Here is a 27564-nt window from a genome sequence, read left to right on the forward strand (position 1 = left end):
GAGTGGAAAGATCATGAATAAAAATTACATGAATAAATACACAATATGGCAAAAAGCTTGTAGACACCTGACGATGACACCCAACTGCGCTTGTTGAACATCAGATTTAGTCCCCATTTGCATTTATAATAAGCTCCACTTTTCTGGGAAGGCTTTCCACTAGATTTTGGGGCGTGGCTGTGGGGATTTGTCATTATTCAGCTACAAGAGCGTTAGTGAGATCAGACACTGATGTTGGACGAGGAGGTCTGGGGTGTAGTCTGTGTTCCAGTTCATCTCAAAGGTGTGCAGTGGGGTTGAGGTCACGGCTCTGTGCAGGACACTCGAGTTCTTCACCCCTGACTTTTCACTCACGCCACGTCTTCATGGAGCTCGCTTTGTGCTCAGGCGCACCATCATGCTGGAACAGTTTTAGGCCTCTTAGTTCCAGTGAAGGGGAATTGTAAAGCTACAGCACACAAAGACATTCTATACAATTGTGTGATTCAAACTTTGTGACGACAGTTTGGGGAAGAACCACGTACGTATGTGTCCACATACTTTTGCCATAAAGTGTAGGTATAATGTATGAGAAAAGCCAAAATATTATAGTACACTAAACTAAATAACAAGTTTCATAATCAGAGAATATTTAGAAGATTTCATCTGTGCTGAGTGAGGAATTATTTTAAGAGTTAAAGAGATCTCTATCTATCTATCTATCTATCTATCTATACATACATATATAGATAGATAGATATATGAAAAACCCCCAATAGAAGCCCTCATAGAATTTGTAATGGTTTTAATGGTTATAATGAGAGTGGCATTGCTCAGTGGTTAAGACATTGGACTACTGATCAGAAGGTCATGAGTTCAGTTCCCACTTCACTGCCAAGCTGGACCCTTAACCGTCATATGCTCAGTCATATAAATGTAAATCACTCTGGATGTAAATTTGTTGCTTTCTATTGGTGGCATGTTATGTCTAGTGGATACCACTAAGGGCCAATAATGGTAATGGTTGGCTGATGGTTTGTAACGGTGTTTGTAGTGGAAACCATTAGAACTGCTGTGATGGTTTCTATTGTTTGTTCAGCAGGGTCTGATCATCATCTGCCTGTTCTTCAGATACATTTTATGTAGCTATTTATTGTACTGTCTTCATATTCTGTTAATGATCTGATCAGCATGATCTTTTGGAGTTAATATCTTGTAAGAGTCTTGTCGTCGAGATATCTTTTTCCTCCTGGTTAGATCTTGAATTTAGGCAGATCTGGCAACCCGTGTTGTCCCGACTAACAGGAAGTTGATGACGGTATTGTTTGAGTAAAGTTCTGTCTTAGCGTATGGGAGGGCTGTTTGCTCTCCTTCCCTGCTCTGAAGCTCAAACTACGGCGTGATGGTGTTAATATTTGTTCGCAGCACATGTGTGGATTTAAAGACACTCCTCCTGAGTAGATACTGAGTGTGTGTTTTTGAGAGCTAGCATGAGTGCTAACCCGACACGAGCTGCGTTTGTTTACAATGAATCAGCTGATTAGGGTTAGAGGTCCTCAGAAGCCCGCGTGATATTTCAGCACGAGCTGCTCGTCTTTTAAGAGATTTGAGACAGATCTGTAGCTGAATGTGAGGAGGAGGAGGAGGAAGAAGAGAAGGAGAAAGAAGAAGAAGAAGAAGAGGAGGAGATCTGAGCAGGAGAAGATGCCGTGCACTTGTGGGAACTGGAGGAGGTGGATCAGACCTCTGGTGGTGCTCCTCTACATCCTGCTCTTGCTGGTGGTTCTTCCTCTGTGCATATGGGAGCTGCAGAAATCAGAGGTGTGATCCATTATTAAAGGGAAACCTCACCCTCAAATAAAGCATGTTTAGACTGAAGTATCTGTAATGTGATCAGAGATCAGGGTGTTCATTTGATGCTTGCTGTTGTGTATATACATTGTCCTTGTGCAACTCTTTTCAGGGGGAAATAACTAATGCATGCGCAAAAAAAAGTCCCCAGATGACACACACACACACACACACATTTTCTTCGATATTCCTAGACTTGCTCTAATTATTTATTGTTACACTGGAGAAGGAAGGTTTTCTGAAGACACGTAGAATAAAATATATGATAGATTTGAACATATTAAATAAAGAACGAAGTCATTTTTGGTCACGGCACTACAAATAAACTTTTTTTTTTTTTTTACATATTACATAAAGAAGTGTGTGCATGTGGGACAAACAAAGGTGATCAGTGTTTGATGGTTTGGAACTCTTCATTGATTAGTCTTTGGGAACAGTGGTGATCAGTGATCGGGTGTTGGGAACAGTGGTGATCAGTGATCGGGTGTTGGGGACAGTGGTGATCAGTGATCGGGTGTTGGGAACAGTGGTGATCAGTGATCGGGTGTTGGGAAAAGTGGTGATCAGTGATCGGGTGTTGGGGACAGTGGTGGTCAGTGATCGGGTGTTTGGAACAGTGGTGGTCAGTGATCGGGTGTTGGGGACAGTGGTGATCAGTGATCGGGTGTTGGGGACAGTGGTGATCAGTGATCGGGTGTTGGGGACAGTGGTGATCAGTGATCGGGTGTTGGGGACAGTGTTGATCAGTGATCGGGTGTTGGGGACAGTGGTGATCAGTGATCGGGTGTTGGGGACAGTGGTGATCAGTGATCGGGTGTTGGGGACAGTGGTGATCAGTGATCGGGTGTTGGGGACAGTGGTGATCAGTGATCGGGTGTTGGGGACAGTGGTGATCAGTGATCGGGTGTTGGGGACAGTGGTGATCAGTGATCGGGTGTTGGGGACAGTGGTGATCAGTGATCGGGTGTTGGGAAAAGTGGTGATCAGTGGTTAGGTGTTGGGAACAATAGTGATCAGTGATTGGACTTTGGGGAAAAGTGGTGATCCGTGATTGTGTGTTGGGAACGGTGGTGATCCGTGATTGGGTGTTGGGAACAATCCTGTTCACTGATTGACCATTGGGCAAAACAATGATCAGTGGTCATTGGACACAACGATGGCCAGTGATTGGTGCTTCTTTTCTCACTCACCATTTTCCACTGATGCTCAACATCAATATTAATGAGAACTCTACTGTTGAAATAATGGACACATTGGTGCAAATGTTGGACTTAAATTCCCAGAAAGCAGTGCAGATATATACGACGCTATATACGAGTTACGGCAGAGACTCGGCTAGTTAACGTTCTACGAGATGCTGAGCGTGATGACGTTGATGACAGTATTAGCATGAAAGTTGGAGCTTTGGAAGCTGATCTGTTTGAGCAGAGCGTACAGACGAAGGTGTGAGAGAGCCGGACGGATTAAAGGTCTAAAGCGCCGCCGCATCGCCCTCGTACCTGAAACGAGGCCTAAATCCCATTGCACCACTATGAGCAGGTAGAACAGCATTGTGGGTAACGTAGGAAACCGTTAACCGAAGTGAAAACAGACCAACTCGGAATTTCATAACAAAGGACGCCCGCTGAAGATCACGTTTTGACTGTATCACGTAGCGTTCGTAAATATTGGCATCCACCTCAGGGTGGACTTTTCTGTTACAGTGTCTTGGTTCTGATCTGATGTTGCTGATTTTTTTATTTTCCCCCCAACTCATAGGTTGGAACTCACAACAAAGCCTGGTTCATTGCAGGCATTTTTGTCTTCATGACAATCCCCATATCACTTTGGGGGATACTTCAACATCTAGTACACTACACCCAGCCCGAGCTGCAGAAACCCATAATCAGGTAAGATCAATTCTTTTCATGGAAAACCTAAATACTGTGACGTATATATCTTCAGATACGATGCTATATTTTCCATATCATCCACCTGATACTGTTGCGAACAAACTTTATACATAAATACATAAATAAATAAACGTCATTGACTCTTATGCATCGTAAAAAAAAACAAATGCAATGAATGAAACTCCTGGATGTTTAACATGGTATTGACCTTCAAACACTTTCTCACTGAGTTGCCTCAAAGAGCTTCGACTTGTATCTCTGCATACCCCAGTTGTCTGTTCTGAATCCCATTGTTATAATCATAACTCACTCAGTCCTGATTAGCGAATGTGCTAATCAGGAGCATCGGTCATCGAGTCCAATCAGCAAATTAGTCGCAGGGTCAGCCTGTTGAAGCACTTCAAACGATTAAACGTTAAATATTGGTCCGGCCATAAGCCTTTCCTCACTATAACCAGAGTCTCGGAACGTCTTCATGTCGCAGTTTCTGATCGGTTCCTCCTTCACGTCTCTTCTTTCTCTTTATTTTTTAGGATATTGTGGATGGTTCCAATTTATAGCTTGGATAGCGTGAGTATTATTTTGTAACCCTTGTCTAAAATGTTCGCTCGTCAAAGTTATAACTGGTGCGTCTGTGCTGTTCTAGCTTTGCTTGCATGTCTCTTCCATCGTCTCCATGGTCCAGATGTTTGATTGAGGGCTTAACGTCTAGGAGGAGCATGATTTCAATTAGGACTGTATGCAGTCCTACTTCCTGAATTGCATATATATATTTATATATCTCAGTGTGACTAAAGTCACTTGCTTCTCATTGTTCGGGAAAGAAATGCTGATTTGTTGGAAATAAACAGTCGTCTTTGTTCGTCCTGATAAACAGTTTATACCACAGCACTGCTGAATTCTCAATTCTGATTGGTCAGAAGGTTTATATTAACGTGCGCATGCTTATACTTTAACTGTAAACAATATTTAAAAAATGTAGTAGTTTAGAGGAGTAAAACACACAAGCCGTGCTGTTAGAGGAAAGTAATCAACTTTATTGTGGTAACCAGGAATCATCACACCATCCTATCACTGATTAGTTTCCTATAATAGCACACCTCAATAGTGTTAGTCCTCTATTCATGGTGTTACCCCGACCAAATTTCTCTTCCTGGCTGCAGTGGATTGCACTGAAGTACCCGGGCATCGCTATCTACGTGGACACGTGCAGAGAGTGCTACGAAGCCTACGTCATTTACAACTTTATGATCTTCCTGATGAACTACCTGGAGAAGCAGTATCCCAACCTGGTGCAGATTCTGGAGATGCAGGAACAGCAGGAACACCTGCCGCCGCTCTGCTGCTGCCCGCCCTGGCCCATGGGAGAGTGAGTGTTTTCGCTACGTTTTATGCAGTTCCTTGTCAGGTAAAGCTTACATACTTGTCATGGTCATGTGCTCAGGCGCAACCCGCTTGGCCACGCCCATACAACAAGCCGTTCATAATAAATAAAGGTCAAATCAATTGTAATTCAAAGGTCCAGTTTGAATGTAGTACACATGGAAGGAGTGGTAGTGTAGCAGCCAGACACGCCCACACGTACTACAGATGTTCTCCGGCAGCACTATCCTCTCCGAATAGTCCTTTCGTGTGTTTAAGTGTCTCAGGTAAGACTACGTGAAGTGCAGGAACAGAATTCCTAGAACTCCTTTGGTGATGTTCGTGTGAGAGCGGTGCTGTTTAGACGCCGAGCTGAACTGCAGCCAGGTTCGAAATAAAGCTTCATTCAGGCCAACGCCGTAACGCGGAACATGTTTCTCAGCACAAGGGTTGTAAAGTGGAACCATGTGCTTTTGTGCACGTGAAAAATCCGGGACATTTTGAAACAACAGCTCTTTATTTCTGCTCGCCGCAAAAAACGGACGTCTTGGAGAATAGTAAAAATATCTCGAAAATAGTCCGATAGTTGTGTTTATTACAAGGGCGCACGGTGGCTTAGTGGCTAGCAGTGGTTAGCACGTTCGCCTCACGCCTCCAGGGTCGGGGGTTCGATTCACACCGTGGCCCTGTGTGTGCGGAGTTTGCATGTTCTCCCCGTGCTGCGGGGGTTTCCTCCGGGTACTCCGGTTTCCTCCCCCAGTCCAAAGACATGCATGGTAGGATGATTGGCATGTCTAAAGTGTCCGTAGTGTATGAATGGGCGTGTGAGTGTGTGTGTGATTGTGCCCTGCGATGGATTGGCACCCTGTCCAGGGTGTACCCCGCCTCGTGCCCGATGCTCCCTGGGATAGGCTCCAGGTTTCCCCGTGACCCTGAAAAGGATAAAGCGGTATAGAAGTTGGATGGATGGTATTTATTACAGTCTCACTGCCACTTCCTGTTTAACTTTCAATCAGAATCGAATTTTCCACACAACAGCAAGGTGCCGCTGCCTAATTCCAAACCAGGCCATGCATTTTCAAAGTAAAGGCGCTCATTCTTGGCTGGAAAAATCGCCCGTATTCAATGATGAACACCACTCTGAGGTTTTTTTTTGGCTGTGCTTCAGTGTAGCCAGCTTGAAAAGAGCTTCAGTCACGCCACCACCAACACCGCACAATGTGGAACATATCGTCTGATTGAAAGCAGAGTGTGTCTTGGGTGATTCTTTGTCATCTACTGTACGTATGAGATTCTTCTCATCATTTCTCCTTTTCTTCAACCCCTTCTTCCAGCACTCGGGATGGAACGAAGAACCTCATGTCCACCTGTTTGGTGCCACAGCTCCGTGATGCATCTGTGCAGCTTGGCACATGTTTATTATTAAAACCAACTGCACCGACGCACTGTTCTCGACTCTGATTGGACAGCTGCAAATCCCACTCGTTTCTAAAGTAGCAACTTACACAGGGATTTGTATTGTATTGTATTGTATTGTATTGTATTGTATTTATTTATTTTTAAAAAGATTGTCACGACGCTTTCTGTGAAGGCGTCTCCAGTGTCAGCGCTTTGTAGCGTTCAGACATAAAGCTGTCATTTTATGTTTTAAGACACGGAAAAGTCTGCACAATGGAGGACTCTCTCTTTTTTTTTTTTCTTTCTTTGAAACGTGACATTTTGGGGTTTTTATTTATTCATTTTTTTAAGGTCGTATTGACCTCAAAAGAGAAAAAGTAAGACCGGTGAGGGAACGACTTTATTTATAGCTGCTATAACGTAAGCGATTACAGGGACTAACTTGTATCAGGAACTATAAATGGATGAAAAAATACCTTAATTGAAAAATATTGTAATGATTTGTCAAATTGCTGTAGTATATATGGAGAGTAAAAGACTTCGGGGTGTGTTGTTGTTGGAAAATAATTGACTTTGGGGTGGTAACGGTGACCCGCGCCACATTTCTTCACACCATTCCGCTGTTGATTATTTTCCTATAACGGAACATCCCGAGATGTTTGAGTCGGTATTAAAACACTCATGTTTTGAGTCTTATTATATACAGTGTAGGTAGTAACGTAGAGGCGGGTGTGTTAATGTCTGGGTGATAATTGTGTGCGCAGGGTGATGTTGCTGAGATGTAAGCTGGGTGTTCTGCAGTACACTGTAGTGAGACCCGTCACCACAGTCGTCGCATTGTGAGTATCGCATTCACCCACCGGACACTCTTCCTCCAGTAATAGCTCAGCATTACAAATATACATGTGCTAGTAGTAGGAAAGTATAGCTCTTTAGCCGAGTCATCATTTCGCTTTCCTTCTGGAGATTTTAAGGCTTACGTAGTTAACGAGTAATAGAAGCGCCCGTGATGAACTATTAGTACGCTAGTATTCTCGATGTTTTTTGTTTTGTGTCCTCAGGATCTGTCAGCTTTGCGGGGTTTACGATGAAGGCAACTTCAGCTCCAAAAATGCCTGGACCTATTTAGTGATCATGAACAATCTCTCCCAGCTCGTACGTACCGCTTTTATTCGTCTCGGCAGAGATCATCAAATTTATCTGTTCACTAACATCTGTTTCTAGAGATATTTGGGCAGATATTTAATGTTTGAAACGATCGTGTTCCATTGAAACGAATGCTGGAAAGAAGACGTGCCAGCGTCTACAGTTGAACCGGGTCATTTACAGTTTTTGGACATTATATGGGGGTCACGTGAAGACTATACGTTCTGGTTTTCATGGATTTTTTATTATTTATTTATTTATTTATTTATTTACATATTTGGACAAGCAAACATTTGATCCTCTTTGAAACAGTGCCTAGTAATGAAGGGGATGCACTCTGTCAATTGATTTTCACACTTTAAATGAACATAAAAACAAATCAGTCACATGGAAAAAAGTAAGTACACCCCTACGTTTATCACACCTTCAAATCCATAAAATTACAATCAGGTGTTGAAGACTGGGTGTCGGTGATTAGTTACCTGCTTAGGGAGTGCAGGTGGAACCGGTCTTACTTATACCCCTCTCATATCTAGTGTCTGGTGTTCCCTTTGTTATTGAGGTGTGTGGTGTCGTCGTGCCAAGATCTAAAGAGTTCTGTAAGGCCTACAGAAAAAATGGTTGTGGATGCCTATGAGTCTGGCGAGGGATTTAAAAAGATCTCCAAATTATTTGAAATGCATCGTTCCACTGTAAGGAAAATCATCTACAAGTGGTGCAGATTTCAAACGAGTGCCAATTAATCCAGGACCGTCCGTCCCAGCACATTCAGCCCAAGAGCAGCCCGTCTGATGCGGAAAGAAGTCTCCAAGAACCACAAAATTTCATCACAGGATCTGCTAGTAAGTCTTGCAGCTGTTGGTGTCAAAGTGCACGCGTCTACAGTCAGAAAGAGATTACACAAACTTGACCTGCACGTGAGGCGTGCCAGGAAAAAGCCTTTGTAAGACTACAGTTTGCCAACGAGCGCATAGGCAAAGACCAGGCCTTTAGGAATAATGTGCTCTGGACAGACGAAGCAAAGATAGAGTTGTTTGGCCACAGTAACAGCAGACATGTTTGGCACAGAACAAAGACAGTTTTTCAGGAGAAGCACCTCATACCAACTGTGAAGCACGGTGGTGGAAATGTTATGGTTTGGGGTTGCTTCACTACCTCAGGGACTGGACAGCATGCATTCACTGATTCAACTATGAATTCTGCATCATATCAAAGAGTGCTTGAAGATAATGTGAGGCCGTCTGTCTGACAGTTGAAGTTGAACCGAAAGTATATTTTCAACAGGATAATGATCGTAAACACACGAGCAAATCCACCAAGGAACGGCCCACAAAGAAGAAATGGAGGGCTATGGAACGGCCTAGTCAAAGCCCGGAGTTGAATCCCATTGAAATGTTGTGGGGGGATGTGAAACGGGCAGAACATGCAAGAAAACCCTCAAACATCTTACAACTGAAAGAATATCGCATGGAAGAGTGGTCAGAAATTCCAGCAAGCCTGGTGGATAATAATGCAAAACACCTGCAATAAGTTGTTTCTGCTAAAACAGGCAATACTAGCTTCTGAGGCCAAGGGTGTACTTACTTTTTCCACAGAATAATATCACATCTATTGATATTTCTGTTGAATTAATGATTGAAAAAGCTCCTTTTCCTTGTGGTTTTTAAAAAAAAAATATATATATATATATATATATATATATATATATATATATATATATATATATATATATATATCAGCTTTATTAATAGGCACTGTTTCAAAGAGGATCAAATGTTTCCTTGTCCAAATATGTCAATTTCCATGGGGTGTACTTTTATAAATATGTATTTTAGTTTTTCCAAAACTGTTTATACTTTTGTAATTGTAAATATCAGACATATTTATCTTGATGTTTTCACTTTAGTGTGCCAGATCTACAAACCAAGAACTTTCAGATTACTATCAGAAATGCTTCAGGGAATGTCCCCAAATAAATTTCAATCAGATATTTGCAATCTGTCAATCAAACAGTGTGATACTAACAGATAAAAGCACAACTTTACACGTCACGTCTGCGGAAGTGGGTGTACGATGAGAGAGTAATTTTGCCGCCCTGCTTCTTTGTTTCTTATATTTTCATTTCCATACGATCCCAAAATAAACAAAACCTGTTATGCAAAGGTGGCCCAGACATGAATGGTGTCTTTTTCCAGCTTGCACAAGCTCCACGTTCTCGTTCTCCACGTTCAGACACCTAATACTGCACAAGTCGGAATACGTTCACGTTTCTGGGAGTAACTTTTTCCCAAAACGCCTTAACTTACCCCCACCCCTCCAAAGAGCTTTTCAAACGGTTATTAACCCTCTTACCCCTAAGTTCCCACAGTATTATGTCCCATAACCCTATGTTCCCCAGAGAAACAGCACGCCAACCCCGAGTTCCTGTGCCAAAATCAACATTTTAATTTGAACATTTTTAGGCCTTGAAACAACTTATAATAATGTATTTATGTGATATTACTTAGAAAATGAAGCAGTTCAGTGTTTTTACTAAACTTAGAGCACAATTCTTAACTAGAGAAATGACGAAAAAATGCTTGCTAAAATCCTTCTACTCATTTAGGAGTACCATACGAGCATCAGCGTGGGCAATGCCTTTATAAATAATAAATAAATAAATGCATTTTAGCGCCAAAAGTCAAGTTTCTGGTGATAATCAGACCAGCAGGTAGTGTTTTCACGAATGCACAGAGATGGTCCCGTTATGACGCCAGACCCCTGCAGTGTCAGTCGCACTGGTTGATGCTGAAGACGAAGACGGATCAGGGTCTGAATCGGGAGAGTTTGCGTCTCTATCAGTTTCGGTTTCAACATCGCCTGCACTTTCACTGCCGTCACGATCTAGAATCCTCGCTCTCGCCTGTGTAACTGTGTATGTTTTCTTTTTTTTTTTTCACTGTTTTAGATGTACCTGTGTTCACTGTAGGTGTAACTTTAGCTGGAACACGATTAGCTTTTCGCTTTGGCATTTTTAGTTCACTTCTACTAGTACACCAATATTCACGCTTGGATCAGCTTCATCGTAATGCCGGCGTAATAACGTAATCACGTCGTGACGTCATCAACCTTCCGGGTCAAAAAATAATAATTAAATAAGTAAGGAATCATAGCAGAGTAATGCCGGTACACCGGCCTTACGGGGATAACGTTTACACTGTAAATCCTCTATATCGGCCTTACGGGGATTTGGCATAGACGACCAAGCCGTTCTATCGTCCTTACGGGAATAGATCAAAGACGGGCAAGCCGGTTTTTCGGCCATACGGGGTAAGAGGGTTAAAGCATAAAACTAGGCTTGAAGCATCCCTTATAGTCGTTTAAAGCTCACAGCCAGCTAGCACAAAGTATTCAAATAATTTCTGCCACTTGAGTGTATTACAGCGTTCACTTTTCTTCCTCAGTTTGCCATGTACTGCCTGGTGCTGTTCTACAGAACGTTACGAGAGGAACTCGGCCCTATCAAACCTGTGGGCAAATTCCTGTGTGTCAAACTCGTCGTGTTCGTGTCCTTCTGGTAAGAAAAACGATGACATCATACAACATAAACGTGTTAGCGTAATGTAGCCTTGGATAAGCGTGATGGCATTAGCAAGAGCTTCACCTGCTATCGATATATGATACTGTCGTCGAGTATTGATTTGTTATGATGTGAAATTCGGAATACGTTTATGGATTCGTTCGAAGAAGCAACCTGAGTGCATATTCTATGCATGAACGCAGCTCAAAATTACATTGTCCCTTTGTGCGTTGAACACACTGATCACTCACACACCCAGGCAGGCGGTGCTCATCGCGTTGCTTGTGAAGGTTGGAGTGATTTCAGACTCTCACACCTGGGACTGGGACAGCGTGGAGGCCGTGGCCACTGGACTGCAGGTACGTGATGAATTCCCTTCCACGTACGTGTCTGTCTATTACATCTACTTAAATAAAACTGATCGTGCTGTGATTGTGTTACAGGATTTTATCATCTGTGTGGAGATGTTTTTGGCAGCCATTGCTCATCACTTCAGCTTCACCTACAAGCCATACATTCAGGAAGCAGAGGAAGGCTCTTGCTTCGACTCCTTTTTGGCCATGTGGGACATGTCAGACATTCGGGCCGACTTCTCCGAGCAAGTGCGCAATGTCGGTGAGTCACCCAGGACTGTTATTTGATTGGTCAGAGTTTTCTATAACAGGAGGTCTGGCTGTAGTACAAATCACAGGTTTATATCAATGCGCTCGTTCACCCGTTGCAGATTATTTTCCAAAAACAGTAAGCAAGCAAGTATTTTATTCCTTACTTCCTGTTTGGAACGTGACTGAAATGCTATATAGCACCGGTCTTTGATTATTTTTCTATAACAGCACTGTCCGTCGTGTTTTATTCTTTATACATTCATTTATGCTTGATTTGATTCAAGTGTAAGTGACAGATGTTGCTGTGTAAGCGCTTGAGCAGGTCTCTGTTTTTATTGTTATTTCTTTGTTATTAAAGTCAGTTTTAATGTTATTTGTTCCTGGCAGCAGCTGGGAACTGGACATTAACTGTACATCATAATGATGAGGAATGGACTGATGGGTGGATGTGTGTGGATAAGTAGATAGATAGTGGATAGAAGCTGGTGATTAAGTGGATAGATAGATGGATTTGGTAAGGAGGTAGATGTATAAATGGATGGATAGCTGAAGTGGTGAATGGGTAGACAGAGAGACAGATGAATGATGAATGGACTGATGGGTGGATGTATTGTGGATAGATAGTGGGTGGATAAAGTGTTGAATGGGTAGATGGAGGGATAAAGTGGTGAATGGGTAAATGGATGGAGGGATAAAGTGGTGGGTGGTGAATGGGTAAATGAATGGATAAAGTGGTGGATGGATGGATAAAGTGGTGAATGGGTATATGAATGGTGGATGAATGGTGGATGGATGGATAAAGTGGTGAATGGGTAGATGAATGGTGGATGGATGGATAAAGTGGTGAATGGGTAGATGAATGGTGGATGAATGGTGGATGGGTGGATAAAGTGGTGAATGGGTAGATGAATGGTGGATGGATGGATAAAGTGGTGAATGGGTATATGAATGGTGGATGAATGGTGGATGGATGGATAAAGTGGTGAATGGGTATATGAATGGTGGATGAATGGTGGATGGATGGATAAAGTGGTGAATGGGTAGATGAATGGTGGATGGATGGATAAAGTGGTGAATGGGTAGATGAATGGTGGATGAATGGTGGATGGGTGGATAAAGTGGTGAATGGGTAGATGAATGGTGGATGGATGGATAAAGTGGTGAATGGGTAGATGAATGGTGGATGGATGGATAAAGTGGTGAATGGGTAGATGAATGGTGGATGGATGGATAAAGTGATGAATGGGTAGATGAATGGTGGATGAATGGTGGATGAATGGTGGATGGATGGATAAAGTGGTGAATGGTGGATGGATGGATAAAGTGGTGAATGGTGGATGAATGGTGGATGGATGGATAAAGTGGTGAATGGTGGATGAATGGTGGATGGATGGATAAAGTGGTGAATGGTGGATGGATGGATAAAGTGGTGAATGGTGGATGAATGGTGGATGGATGGATAAAGTGGTGAATGGTGGATGAATGGTGGATGGATGGATAAAGTGGTGGATGAATGGTGGATGGATGAATGGTGGATGGATGGATGGATAAAGTGGTGAATGGGTAGCTATACAAGTTGATGAATTTCATATAGTGATAGACAAGTGGATAGAAATTGGATAGACAGATGGACGGAGAAGTGTGTAAATGGTTAGACACGGATGGATGGACAGAAGAATGATGGAAGGATCCAGTAGTACAATAAAAGCCACAATCAACAGCAACCAAGACAACGAATGAAACAAGAAATAAGTTTATTTCATGGAAACTTCTGTTTCCTTCTGTGTTTAATCTCATCGTGCATCTGGTCGTTCTCCCGCAGGCCGAACGGTTATGGGCCGCCCCAGGAAGAGTTACTTTTCCCGTGATGCGGAGCACGACGAACACAGAGGCCTTCTGTCCTCCGGCTCTCAGGACGCCGCCGTCGCCGAGGCTTCCTCCACTCCTCCATCTCCGTCAGGCCACTACCAGGGTCTGGGACACACCCGACCCCCTCACTCTCGCTCGGCCCCCGCCGAACTCTGCTCCACACCCTGGGAGGGAGACGTAGACGACCTGGACGACATCACTCCCACCGTGCTGTCCGGGGACCCTAAAAACCAGGCGCACACACACTATGCTAAAATCACTTAACACACGCAAACACTGTTCACGTTATTCCCAATAACTAATTCACTGGGAACAGCAGGTTAAAAAGGCACACAGGGATTTTAGTCCGGTTTTTATTCATTTTAAGAAAATCTAATCTAATTTCTTTTTTTTTTTCTAGTGACTAAACACATCTTGTCAAAAAAACGTCCGTTCTTTTAAGAGAGCTAAATTGTTTTTTTTTTTTGGAAATTGTGAAACAATTTATTAACACTATTTATCGGTTCCTTCCTCTGCAGAAATGCATGTTTAATATTTTAATCCGTCACCCTGTGTCCTTGTGGCATTAGTCATAAGATCACAGTTAATCTGTTAACTGAAAGTCTTGACATAGTCAATGTTTGCTGGTTACACACACACACACACACACACACACACACACACACACACACACACACACACACACACACTGTGCCAAAGTGCTCTGTTGGTTGTTTTTTTTTTTCAAGCCTGAGAAAAAGCTGAACAATGTGCAAATCACATTTATGAAGAAATGCACAATATACTCAAAATGCATGAAGCTTTTTTTCCCCACTCAGCCACTGAGCAAACGTGTGGCATCATTTCCTGTTACGCTGTTACGGATATTATATCTATATTCTTTCCATTTTTATGGTGGATTTATTTATTTATTTTTATTTTAATGAATCAATTTACACCTGAAATATTCATACAGCTATAAACTAAGAAAAGGTACTTAAAATGTTCTTTTTACCCCAAATTTATCTGATTAGCCAAGACTTATCTTTGCTAATAGCCTGATGTAGCTAACTACTAAGCAGAGCTGCCAATATTTACAGTGTAGCTGTAGCATTTACAGATTTTGTCCCTGTACTAAAGCAATATGGGAGACACTTTTGAACAGCAGTTCACTGAAGGGGAAAGGACGTATGGATGTGAAAGTTGCACATTAGCTTCGGCTAGTGATTAATTTCATTCCACACTGACTTTCAGCCAATAGAAAACAAGAAGGCGGGACTGTAGACATTCTGGTTCAATACAAAATGGAGGAGAGGGTTATTTTCAGATGTGGGACAAACAAGTAGTCATACCCTAGGGGTTTCTGTGGTAAAATTCAGGGGGGGGGGGGTTTGTCTGCTTCCTCGAATTTTGCCTCTGAGTGAAGAAAGCATTCGGCCTCCAGATCAACACTCGAATCAAACCAAGTCGAATCACTTAGTAGTCGGGTATGAAAGTGAGTGCCAGGCTCCGGTAGGAGGTGTGGCCTACAGCTTAAAGGTGGAGTTAAGGGTCATGTGATTTGGACGTTAGTAAACCTTACACGTTTAAATAAATACAGAACTGTTCAGTAATACAGAACTGTTCTGCTACTCAATGAAACAGTTCTCGTACAAATGTTATTACCGAATCAACGATGGTTTGAGGCGAGATTGATTATATGGAGGCTGTAGACTTCCTTTACTTGTTAGCTTTGTAGCACTGGTACAAATTAAATATGCAAATTCTGGACAGGAAACATGTCTTGGCTGATGGATGACTTTCGGGGTAAAAATGGAGGCATTAAAAGAGCACATGAGCTTTAATACAGAAAAAAGTTGAGATGAAATGAAGTGGACTGGATTTTTTTTTGTTTTGTTTAACAAAACAAAAATAATGAGATTATGTAAAATTATATAAATACATATATGTGCATTAAAAAGAACTGAATTTACATCCAAACTATATCCGTGTGAGACCTTGGGGAGGAGGGGAAATGAAGATGTTAAATCACAATCTGACAGATGTTCTCAGACCTGCCTGACAGATGTTCCCGTCTTCACGTAGACTGTTTTGCCGACGTTTGCTGCGGAACAGTAACCGAGTCCAACACCTGATTATTCACCGTGTAATCGTCTTACAGCTGTACGTCTCTGTTATTGGCTACTGTTACCTGGGTAGCATGGATGTCAGTCACAGCGTAGAACGTTATACCATGACTATTACAATTTATATACACCATTAAACATAACAAGGCATCAACACGAATACGAAACGGAAAGGGGCGGTCCTTTATCTTTATATCTAAGAGCATATCGCATGCTCGTTGCTGACTGGAGTTAACAGCGTGTCTATGAGAATGTCATATGAATGCCCTCGATAAAAAGAAACATGGATAAAAGCATCAGTAGATTTAGGCTCGTTTATTTCCTTTTACTAGAAACAGCTTTCACACAGACATGTGCTGTAACCAATCAGCAACAAGCGAGCATTTGATGTTTAATAAGGCCCTCCCCTTCACATTTGGAGTTAAGGTTGGTGTCTGATTTTTGTTTGTTTCATGTGTTTTGCACTTACAGGCCACCGTAGGTTAGAAATGAAACCACTTTTAACATAAAGAGAAGATTCAAATCAGAGCACAATGATAAATACCATCCGAAATTACACAAAAAAAAGCTGCGTGTACTTCAAAAGACCTGTCCTCGCCTTAAATGTACAGTCTGTAATAAAAAAAAAGTTTTAAAATCTGTAATAGTTATATAATTGTAAAGTTCTTGCCATGCAATCAATGTCGCATGCTTCTTTTTTTTTTTTTTTTCTCTTTCTTTAGCTCCGCCCCTTTTCTACTCAAATCAATCCCATGAGGCAGTTTCATTAAAGACGGTGTGTTTGAATAGGGGCAAAGGGACATGCTTCAGTGTTCGGATGGCAGTCCGCTTCACGTGAGGGACGGAGGGCTGTACAAATTGATACGCCGCTATTTTATAAGATGTCACTTCCTTTACCGAGTTCCTATAAAGCCACCACTTTCCTGCGTGAGGCATCACTCGATCGACTCCACAATCTTTTCCTTAACGGACTGCCTCGTCTTCCTCCTCTCTGATGGCCGAAACGGAGATGCTGCTCTTGTGGAACTGGACGCTCAGCCTGACCCAGTCGCCGGTGTTCACCACCAGGGGGTGCTGCAGGATCACGGCCACCTGCTTCCAGTGTGAATCCGGCCTGAACGTGCTCACACACACATCGGGGTCCAGGTAGATGTGGTACCAGAAGGGGATGGCTGTCACTCTGCCGGAGGTGTTCACTCGAACCTACAACAGGAACTTTATTTAGTAAAGACACGTCGTACGTAACGACATAACAGATCCCTTATCATTTCTGCTACTCGGGATTTTTCGCTTTCTAGAATTTTCCTCCCATGCATTTGTTCCTGTTCTGCTGCCAAACTGAGTTTTATTGCCGATTTGCTCATATGTACATGCACAAGTGCATAATATTTTCCCCCTTTCTTCTCCTTCCTTCCTAAGACAAGCTTATTACTAGTGAGATCTGAGATATATATATATATATATATATATATATATATATATATATATATATATATATATATATATATATATATATATATATATATATATAGAGAGAGAGAGAGAGAGAGAGAGAGAGAGAGAGAGAGAGAGAGAGAGAGATAATATAATCTTTTAATTCGGCGGGGAAAACAGGCAGCGACGCTGTCTAGCTCGGTCTACTCCAGCAAACAGGATTTGAAACTACGCAGATGTGGATGTTAACAGAGAGGGGCAGCTTGTGTACTTTTAATCATTCGAGAACGTCTCAACATTTGTAAACGTTGGCACGCGTCGAGGAGAAATCGCATTCCTCTTTGTGTACGATAGCAAAACCTTTAAGACGATACTCGTGCGGAAGTTTACCCGGACGTCTCTGCTGGTGTAGTTGTTGTTGCAGTCCATGAGGTCCAGGATGAACATCTCGGCTGGATCGCTGAGGTGTGTGCACTCCAGCGTGGACAGGTCCAAAAACACGTGAACAGGCACCTGGAAAAAGTCAGGACTAACGTTAAATGAAAGCGAACGTCGATCGCGGCCCGTGTACGAAGGTAGGAGTCGAAGCGTACTGTGAACTGGTTGATGAAGGGAGCGATGTTGAAACCAAGCGTGGGTTCCGTTCCCTGCACGGCGCTCTCCTGCAGCAGCGTGTCCGATTCCACCAGCATGCCGTGGATCGCGATGCGCTCGGGGAAAATGCGACCACCTTCCTCCAGGAGACACCTTTATAAAAAAATAATAATAAAACACGGAGTGAGATGTAAACCAAGTCTGGCAAATAAACCCGTATTCTTCCCCTCCCCCACCATCAGTGACTGATCCACATAATGACTTTTCTGGGTTTCTCTGTGACATGACTAGCTGCATTTTCTGTCTTATTAACTTCAATAGAGAATAGAAAATAAGATGCATACAGTCATGTGAAAAAAGTAAGTACACCCCATGGGAACCGTCGGCTTTTTTTTTTTTTAAAAAACATATTTTGGACGAGCCAATATTTGATCCTGTTTGAAACGGTGCCTATTAATAAAGTTGACATATTTGAACAAAACCACAAGGAAGACGAGCTTTTTAAATCATTTATTCAACAGAAATATCAATATTCTTCTGCGTGAAAAGTAAGTACACCCTTGGCCTCAGAAGCTAGTATTGCCCGCTTTAGCAGAAATAACTTATTGTAGGCGTTTTGCTTTATTATCACCAGGCTTGCTGGAATTTCTGATGTTCTGCCAGTTTCACAACATTTCAATGGGATTCAACTCCGGGCTTTGACTAGGCCGTTCCATAGCCCTCCATTTCTTCTTTGTGGGCCGTTCCTTGGTGGATTTGCTCGTGTGTTTAGGATCATTATCCTGTTGAAAAGTCCACTTTCGGTTCAACTTCAACTGTCAGACAGACGGCCTCACATTATCTTCAAGCACTCTTTGATATGATGCAGAATTCATAGTTGAATCAGTGAATGCATGCTGTCCAGTCCCTGAGGCAGTGAAGCAACCCCAAACCATAACATTTCCACCACCGTGCTTCACAGTTGGTATGAGGTGCTTCTCCTGAAAAACTGTCTTTGTTCTGTGCCAAACATGTCTGCTGTTACTGTGGCCAAACAACTCTATCTTTGATTCGTCTGTCCAGAGCACATTATTCCTAAAGGCCTGGTCTTTGCCTATGCGCTCGTTGGCAAACTGTAGTCTTACAAAGGCTTTTTCCTGGCACGCCTCACGTGCAGGTCAAGTTTGTGTAATCTCTTTCTGACTGTAGACGCGTGCACTTTGACACCAACAGCTGCAAGACTTACTAGCAGATCCTGTGATGAAATTTTGTGGTTCTTGGAGACTTCTTTCTGCATCAGACGGGCTGCTCTTGGGCTGAATGTGCTGGGACGGTCGGTCCTGGACTAATTGGCACTCGTTTGAAATCTGCACCACTTGTAGATGATTTTCCTTACAGTGGAACGATGCATTTCAAATAATTTGGAGATCTTTTTAAATCCCTCGCCAGACTCAAAGGCATCCACAACCTTTTTTTCTGTAGGCCTTACAGAACTCTTTAGATCTTGGCACGATGACACCACACACCTCAATAACAAAGAGAAGGGGTATAAATAAGACCGGTTCCACCTGCACTCCCTAAGCAGGTTCTAATCACTGACACCCAGTCTTCAACACCTGATTGTAATTTTATGGATTTGAAGGTGTGATAAACGTAAGGGTGTACTTACTTTTTTCCATGTGACCGATTTGTTTTTTGTTCATTTAAATTGTGAGGCACAATAATAAAGCTTTTACCTGGCTAAGCTGGCCTTCTCCATGAGGTTTTGTCTGAGCAGGCCACAGATCTCCACGCAGTCCAGCACGATGGCACTCCATAGCTTTTCCGAGTCGGGCCTCTGTAGCACGGCCGAGTCGTCCTCCACATGGCTGAGCCAGAACTCCAGCGCGTCCTCGTGAACTCCATTTTCCCGAGCCAGGAGCTGCAGGAGCGCTTGGTGCTGTTGCTTCTCCACCGAGCTGTATGCTCGCACCGGCCCTAATTGCGCTGAAATCAGAGAAAGCACAGAGAAACCCTCGGAGACGTCCAGCACGTACAGCGGCCCTGAGGAGGAGGAAAAAGTCTCCTCTTTGACCTCTGACCCACGTGACTCGAAGAAGGACAGAAGTTTGGCCATTGCTTTCCGGAAGCACTCGTGATAATTGGTGTTGTTGAGAAGTGCGATTTCAGAACACTCCAGCGTAAACGATCGAGACGGAAGGTCCTGGCGTGTCTGGAGGCCGGCCAGAGCGCTGCAGAGCTCCAGTTCAGGATTTGAAGGAACTTCAGCAGAGGCAGCTTCGTCCATGCTGCTCGTTACCCCAGCACAGGATACTCTCAGGTAAGCGTCTCTGCAGGAAACTTCCACCAGCAGTTCATCACTGCGCTTCACACTGTATTCTGGAGGCAAGATCAGAACATAAACGTGTTATATTACACCACAATCTTATTGCTTAGGTGTTATATACTATATACACACGCGTCTATATTAACGTAGCTGTTCTAATGCGCTTCTTTAGTCGTTTCTATAGTAACAGCTCATTCACAGAAACCCGTATGGCTTTTAATCGCTTAAACAGATTAGACAATTATAGGAAAATAATCAACTTCAGGATGGTAACAGTGGGTCATCGTTAATTATTTATGTACAACAGCACACCCAAGTGTTGGATTTCTTACGTATTTTGTGTCTTTATTCCTAGATAAATTCCTAAATATAAGTTTGGACTTATGTTAACGAAGAATTGTGTTGGATGACTCGGACATCTGGATCCAAGTGTAGTAGGTGGTTCATAATTTAAAAACAAAATGAAATGTTAGGCTATATTTATGGAGCTATAGAGAAAATTATAATTTTTTTTAAAGGGGGGGCGTGCACAAACTTTCAAGCACCACTGTATGTTGTTTACCCCCCCCTAAATTCGGTCTTACGAGACGGGACTGGGTAGATGGCCTGCTCCCAGCACGTGTCTTCGTCCGGGCCGGTAGAGATGCTGTTCTCCTTGTCCAGGTGAAGCTGAAACCACACGGCCAGAGCGTCAACGTCTCCGTCCTGTATCACCGGCACACGCAGCCGAGCCACCTCCCTCAGACACAGGCCTTCCAGCTCCTGCAGTACACGCAATCGGCACACATTGTTATATTTCATGTTTTCAGCGGTTACTGAAAAGATGAAGGAATCGTTCTCAGAGCCTCCGGATCGTTCTCTGTGGGTGTTTTAATAAATTGTGACATTAGTGTGTACGTACGTGGAGTAAGCACATACGTATGCAAATATGTACCCAAGTAAGTTCGTAAGCACGTACGTAAGTATTTGAGTGAGTACGTAAGTGAGTAAGTACAGAAGTTCATACGCAAGTAAAACACATACGTGAATAACTACACGAGTAAGTAATTAAGTACATAAATAAGTACTGGAGAACGTATGTAGATAAGTATGCAAGTATGTGAGTAAGCATATGAGTAAGTAATTACTTAAGTAAGTACATAAGTGAGTACGTACATGAGTAAGTAATTACTTAAGCAAGTAAATAAATAAGTACGTGAGTAAGTATATAAATAAGTATGCAAGTATATGAGTAAGCATATGAGTAATTTCTTAAGCAAGGGCATGAGTAAGTAATTAAGTACGCAAGTGTGCGAGTATGTATGAGTAATTAATTGAGTACATGAGTAAGTAAGTATGTAAATAAGTATACGAGTACGTGAGTAAGTAATTAAGTATGCAAGTGTGTGAGTATGTATGAGTAATTAAATAAGTGAGTACATGAGTAAGTATGTAAATAAGTATACGAGTACGTGAGTAAGTAATTAAGTAAGTACGCAAGTGTGCGAGTATGTATGAGTAATTAATTGAGTACATAAGTATGTATGTAAATAAGTATACGAGTATGTGAGTAATTAAGTACACAAGTGTGTGAGTATGTATGAGTAATTAAATGTGAGTACATGAGTAAGTAAGTATGTAAATAACTATACGAGTACGTGAGTAATTAAGTACGCAAGTCTGTGAGTATGTATGAGTAATTAAATATGTGAGTACATGATAAGTAAGTACGTAAATAAGTATACGAGTACGTGAGTAAGTAATTAGTTAAGTACGCGCATAAATAAGTATGTAAGTATGTACGTGAGTAAATAATTACATAAGTACATAAATAAGTACGCGAGTAAGTAAAAAAAAGTATGTATGCGAGTTAGTTTGAGTAGGAAAGTAAGTACGTGTAGGTGAATAAGTATGCACTTAGGTATGTAAATATGCGAGTACGTATGTAGGAAAGAAAGTAGAAAGGACACAAAGAAACCTACAAATAAAGATAGATTTAATAACAGATACATAATATAAATAGACTGTTCTTTATTTTGCTTTTTTAAATTTTCCTTCTCTTCAGCTATGAGGCGTGTCTTTAATAGTGCATAAAAATTTAACTATATTTTGCTACCAAAATATAAGAGGGAGTGGTGGGAGAGAGAGAGAGAGAGAGAGAGAGGTTGGCCAGTATAATTGCAATATGCTATTTTTGTCCATGCGTTGTGCCATAATGTAGGATAAAGTTCACTTGGACACGCCGATGATACCAGAGACTAATACTGAACTTCATCCAGCTCGAAATGAAATCGAGTTGGCTGACATTTACGCTCGGCGATTTCTTCCTGCAGTGTATCTGGGTACCTGTGGGTCGTTGAAGTCGATATTCATCACCCTGCAGGGCTCTGTGAGGGCAGCGAAGCCTCCAGGCAGACGGCTCAGTCTCTCAGTGGTGTACGGCTCCGATGACTCATCTGCGTCTCCCGAACACCTCACAGGACTGCGGATGTGTCCTGCTGCAGCCAGATCCAGTCCCCCTACTGCACTCACACACAGCCTGCACACACACACACAATTAAAAAATAAAGCAGTGCTATTTGTCTCATCTCATCTCCAAACTTAATATTTATTTTAGAGCTTATTACTAGTGAGATCTGGTATATATATATATATATATATATATATATATATATATATATATATATATATACACACGACCCTTGACCTCTCACCTGTGGTGTCTTCGGATCTCCTGGCACTCCACAGCCATCGCGAACACGGTGGCGCTGGCAGGTATGACTCGACCCGTTTGGGAAGGACTGGACAGCGGAACATCTTCAGCATTCTTTCAGGAAGGTACACATTGCAACAGTGGCAATTATTTCCTACCCCTTTAAGATCCACCTCTCTAGTACAGACATATTTATATATTATATTATATTACATTATATTATATTATGATATTATTATCCCTGGATCATCAAGCCAAGAGGATCCTGAAGAAGGACCGCATATATAATAATCCTTTAAAAGGATGGAACCGAGACAAAAAAGCGAATCGATCTGGATACGAATGGATTTATTCGTAAATTGCTCGAACGTTTATGCAAGAAACTTTCAGAAGAAAAAGGGGGGGGGGGGGGGGGGGGGAGCGCTTGTACTCGAGTGTGTGCAAAATTACGTATAAGAACACTAACTAACATAAACCTGGCTTAATTGACTTCACGTCACATGAATCACGATGAGTTACTGCACAATTATATACAGGTTGCGCTGTCAAGTTGAAGTATTTCCATCACACAGCAAATGTAACGAACCCCAGTCAAAGGCATTAACTACATATATTCAATATGACATGTACAAAAAAAAAAATCATTTCAAATAAAGACAGCAAGCCAACACAAATCCATCAATTAAGACGAATAAGACGGATCATTCACTTAAAAAGCCTCTGTATAAGAGGAGGAGCGGCCGAGGCGGCGTGCGAGTCGGTTCCGTCTCTTCATTTAATGCAGTGTTTAACACCGGGGCTGGGCGATGTGACAAATGATCAAAAGATGAACATGAGACGATCGATCAGAATTTCAGCTTTCATTTCCTGATATTTTCACCTGGACGTGTTAAACATCATAAAACATCGCACCTTTCATTTCATTCATCTTTCAAGTCATAAAACAGACTGGACCATGCGACTGACGGGTGTTTCTTGTTGCCCGGGTGCGTCCTGATAGATTGACTGTTTAAAGAATGAACAACTCAGAGAGTCTACTCTTAGTTTGAGCTCAGGGTTTCGCCTTGTAAAGACTGCATTTGTTGTTAAAAAGGATAAACCGACATGAAGACCACAGAGCTGTCTATGGGAGAAAAGCGAGTCATTTTGAAGCATTGGGCATAGCCAGTACAACAACCTGGACTCTCCTGAAAGAAACCACACATCGTAGATGTAAATATCAGGGAATAAAAGCTGAAATTCTGATCCATCATCTCATATTCATCTTTTGATCTCAAACCCAAACGTCTTCATGTATAGCAAAAATAGATGAATATAAATACTTTATACCAAAAATACTTTCGAAGGGAACTGTATCATGTATTGTGTTAATTATGAATGCAGGTAAACTATTATATGCGTACTGTATAATGCCTCATAATGAATGTGTAGAAATGTATTCATGGCTCATTATATACACGGTTCTTGTAGAAAGCGTTACTAAACGTGTAACTCTTAAACTGAACCAAACCTGGCAACTTCTGGGTGGTGGTAAGAGCAGATGCTTCCAGGCGTGAATCAAACTCTCGACGATTCCCTCCCCGAGCAGTCCAGCGTCCACCGTTTCCGTGACAACCAAGGACACCCTGATGAAAACGAAGAAAAGCCACCAAATTACACAACAGCGGAAATCTGGAATTTATTTTTTTATTTATTTATTTATTTATTTTACACGTTTCTCCTGCAGTAAATCGAACATGTCTGACTTGTGTATAGATCACCTGTTGGGAAGGTCTCTCGGGATTTCCATCTCCAGTGATTTCTTGTGTAGGATCTTGATGTTATCTGCCATGCCGTTGGCCGAGGCCACCTCGCACGCCAGCTCGTACATGGTCTTGGACAGCTCGCAGGCGTACACCTCGCTCGCACCTGCTTTCTTCGCGCACATCCTGACAAACACAAAGTACACGTGGTGTGTCATTTTTGTTTTCCCCCCCGTGACACACGAGAACATGTGACTGAAAAGTTGACGACGCGATGGTTACTAGTTACTATGGAAACGAGTCATATTGCACGATCTGCCACAAGTACTGTAGAGATGTAACCATCAGGACGGTTGTTCGATGGTAAATGTAGTGCTCATAATCTGCATGATATGCCAGGACATGTTTATGATGATGAGGTTATGTGAGTCTGATGATGATGATGATGATGATGTAAGGCTCAGGAAGTTCAAGTGTTTCCTATATCTGGAAGTCTAACAGCAGAAAGTCGAGGTAAAGTACTGAGACGTCTTACCTATGACATAATGACAGAGTGAAGATCTTACCCGAGGATGCCCGTGCCTGTTCCGATATCCAGAACGGTTCGACAGCCGTCCCGCACCGCCCTCTGAATAGCGAGCTGGTACTTTCGATTTCGCCCGTGATCATTAAGCATTAGGAAATGCCAGCGCTCCACCAGCCAGTTCGCCACCCTGTAGAAGTTCTCCTTGGCTTCGGGGAAATCCGGCTTCAGTTTCAGGGCTTTGTAGAAATGCGCCGCGGCCTCGTCCCTGAAACCCATCCTGAGACACACGAATCAGAACGTCTCGTTCTCTCACTGCAGAAAAGGAGCTACTCCTAAACTACAGACGTGATCTATCCTCTCCGATGACAGATTGCTGGAACTCTGGAATCGGTTATAAGGGTGCGCTGTCGTTATACAGTACGAGAGCGGCCTCTAGAGGCGAAATAAAAACTATCGCTGACTAATTTTTATTGTTGTGTTATTTGAAGTGTTTTTTTTTTATTCATTTTGGATGCCTCTGTTTTTATTTGTTATTTGGAGTGTTACTTTTTTAGTTCAGTTTGGATGTATAAATTTTGTTTACATTAATATTTGTTAACAGGTAATATATATTAATATTTATTTCATTAAAAAATAAAGTACAGTACATTTTCACGGTGCAGTCAGTACTGATTATTTTTGTAATAAAGTTCAGCAGTATTTCACTTGGAGCGTTGTGTTTTCATTCAGTATCAATTTTAAAAACTATCAGTTGATTAATCGGTCATCGGCAGGTAGGTACCGCCCGACTTTAGTTATCGCTATCGGTCGACATCTACTCCTCATTAAGAAAAAAAAAAAAAAAGGAAACCGTACCTGAAAAGATGCTCGCCCATGCTGTTGACGATCACCTCGTCTTTAGGGAACAGCTCCAGCGCTTGCTCATAGCAGTCAAAGAGCTCCTGGATGCGACCGATTGTGTCCAGCTCGTCAGCCCACCTCAAAAGCGTGAACCTGAAGGAGTCCTGTTGGTTCAGAAAGATAACGGAGACAAACATAAACAAACGGTGTACGCTCGCTTGCAGTAACACACATGTACCGAAGCTGTACTGTAGTTCTTTTGCCTTAAAGCAATGATTCTCAAAATGGTGTCTGATTTTTTTAAATTTATTTATTTATTTTGGAAATCACAACCAACTACTATCAAAATGAAACTATTTATATTGAGGAGTTGCTTATCATAAATAAATAACCTGTTATTTGCGCACTTTAATTAAAACGAGTTTAATCCATACCTCGGTGACTCAAAACACATAAATCGCTCTATACAGTACATAATTTGTCCTGTCAATTGAAAGCTCAGGAATGCAACACTCCGGTGTGTGTGTGTGTGTGTGTGTGTGTGTGTGTGTGTGTGTGTGTGGTGGGGGGGGGGGGGGGGGGGGTAAATGGTCTTTTGGCCTTTTGACCTTAGCAGTTCTACAAAGCGCTTTACACTGTTTCTCATTCACCCATTCACGTGCACACACACTCATGCAAAGCTCAAGGACACTTCGGTATGTGGGCCGGGGATTGAACCGCCAACCCTACGATTAGTGGACAACCCGCTCTACCACCTGATCCACAGCCGGATAAAGCCACACTCCACGGACCCCACACCGGGGTAAAGCGCTGAGTGATGCTGTGTGAAAAATCCTGACTCTGGGAAACCATCTTGAGATATGAGCTCTTATGATATGGTTTTCTAAACATTTCAGATAAATCAAAAACTGTTTCCATCTAACTAGCTGGTAAAGAAGTTCTAGCAGTTTGAGTTTGACTTGGCATCTGCTCAGATCATGCTGGGGTGGTTGTTGTGTTGTTTTGTTTTGTTTTTCCAGCAGAAGTGAAACAATCTTCTCCATCTATCATCTCACCCTTGCCAGGTCTTTGAGAGCCGGGACGAGGTTCAGGGCCAGGAGGAAGTGGACGAACGCGGTGCCGTAATCTTGCTGGAGGAGGCATTGCTGTGCGCTTTGGAGAGAGCTGGAGACGAGCTCGTTTCTAGCCGGATCTTCTCTCGGAGCTCTGCTGCGGCGCCTGCTCCTCTTCGCCTTCACTGCCGCACTGCTGTTGTTCGGCATCTCGGAGTGACAGAGATGGGTCAGGATTCACGAATGAAACCGGCAAATTACTCAACTCCCATCACCAAGTCACGAAAAATGCGCATTCATAAAAACAAAGAAGAAAAAAAGAAAAGCTTCCTCTTGTCATTATTAGTTAATGAACCTGCATGTTAATATAAATTATCCCTCCGAAACCTGTCAAAAATGTCCGGTAAAATACAAAAACAAACCCCCCACACACATCATATCTAAACTAAAGATCATTGTTCACTACCTCTTTTTTTTCTATCATAATCAAATAAACGAAAATTTTAATCCCCACTACATTACATTACATTTTAACGTTTCTCATGCATCTGTTATATAGGGCTGAGCGTCCGTCGCGTAAATATTCACGGCGGGAAACAAACCTCACCGCATC

General features: G+C 42.3%; 2 protein-coding genes across 2 annotated transcripts; one reads left to right on the forward strand and one right to left on the reverse strand.

Annotated features, from left to right (window-relative positions):
• The first annotated feature begins 1264 nt into the window (after positions 1 to 1264).
• On the forward strand, positions 1265 to 15620 carry tmem184c (transmembrane protein 184C). The gene is made up of 10 exons (XM_017463636.3): positions 1265 to 1800; positions 3589 to 3719; positions 4256 to 4292; positions 4886 to 5091; positions 7247 to 7321; positions 7544 to 7637; positions 11072 to 11184; positions 11447 to 11546; positions 11631 to 11802; positions 13615 to 15620. Exons 1-10 carry the CDS (start codon positions 1684 to 1686, stop codon positions 13923 to 13925), a joined length of 1356 nt encoding a protein of 451 aa, XP_017319125.1. The 5' UTR covers positions 1265 to 1683; the 3' UTR covers positions 13926 to 15620.
• prmt9 (protein arginine methyltransferase 9) lies at positions 14372 to 27557 on the reverse strand. The gene is made up of 12 exons (XM_017463635.3): positions 26955 to 27557; positions 25915 to 26063; positions 25100 to 25336; positions 24552 to 24719; positions 24302 to 24416; positions 22793 to 22905; positions 22425 to 22617; positions 20684 to 20861; positions 19510 to 20152; positions 17794 to 17947; positions 17591 to 17713; positions 14372 to 16969 (listed from the first exon to the last, which is right to left on the reverse strand). The coding sequence occupies exons 1-12, from the start codon at positions 27159 to 27161 to the stop codon at positions 16730 to 16732; spliced, it is 2520 nt and encodes an 839-aa protein (XP_017319124.1). The 5' UTR covers positions 27162 to 27557; the 3' UTR covers positions 14372 to 16729.
• Positions 27558 to 27564: the final 7 nt, after the last annotated feature.

The sequence above is a fragment of the Ictalurus punctatus genome, chromosome 3, assembly GCF_001660625.3.
Source record: "Ictalurus punctatus breed USDA103 chromosome 3, Coco_2.0, whole genome shotgun sequence".
NCBI lineage: Eukaryota > Metazoa > Chordata > Actinopteri > Siluriformes > Ictaluridae > Ictalurus > Ictalurus punctatus.

What these genes read in the sequence shown, in the direction of transcription:
- tmem184c (XM_017463636.3), top strand. Translation starts at nt 1,684, where the DNA reads ATGCCGTGCACTTGTGGGAACTGGAGGAGGTGGATCAGACCTCTGGTG. An exon ending in GTCGTGTTCGTGTCCTTCTG is followed by an intron (nt 11,185 to 11,446) that starts GTAAGAAAAACG and finishes TCACACACCCAG; the next exon opens with GCAGGCGGTGCTCATCGCGT. An exon ending in CCGTGGCCACTGGACTGCAG is followed by an intron (nt 11,547 to 11,630) that starts GTACGTGATGAA and finishes ATTGTGTTACAG; the next exon opens with GATTTTATCATCTGTGTGGA.
- prmt9 (XM_017463635.3), bottom strand. Translation starts at nt 27,161, where the DNA reads ATGCCGAACAACAGCAGTGCGGCAGTGAAGGCGAAGAGGAGCAGGCGC. An exon ending in ATGGGCGAGCATCTTTTCAG is followed by an intron (nt 25,337 to 25,914) that starts GTACGGTTTCCT and finishes CGTGTGTCTCAG; the next exon opens with GATGGGTTTCAGGGACGAGG. An exon ending in ACACCAGCAGAGACGTCCGG is followed by an intron (nt 16,970 to 17,590) that starts GTAAACTTCCGC and finishes TTCCTGTTGTAG; the next exon opens with GTTCGAGTGAACACCTCCGG.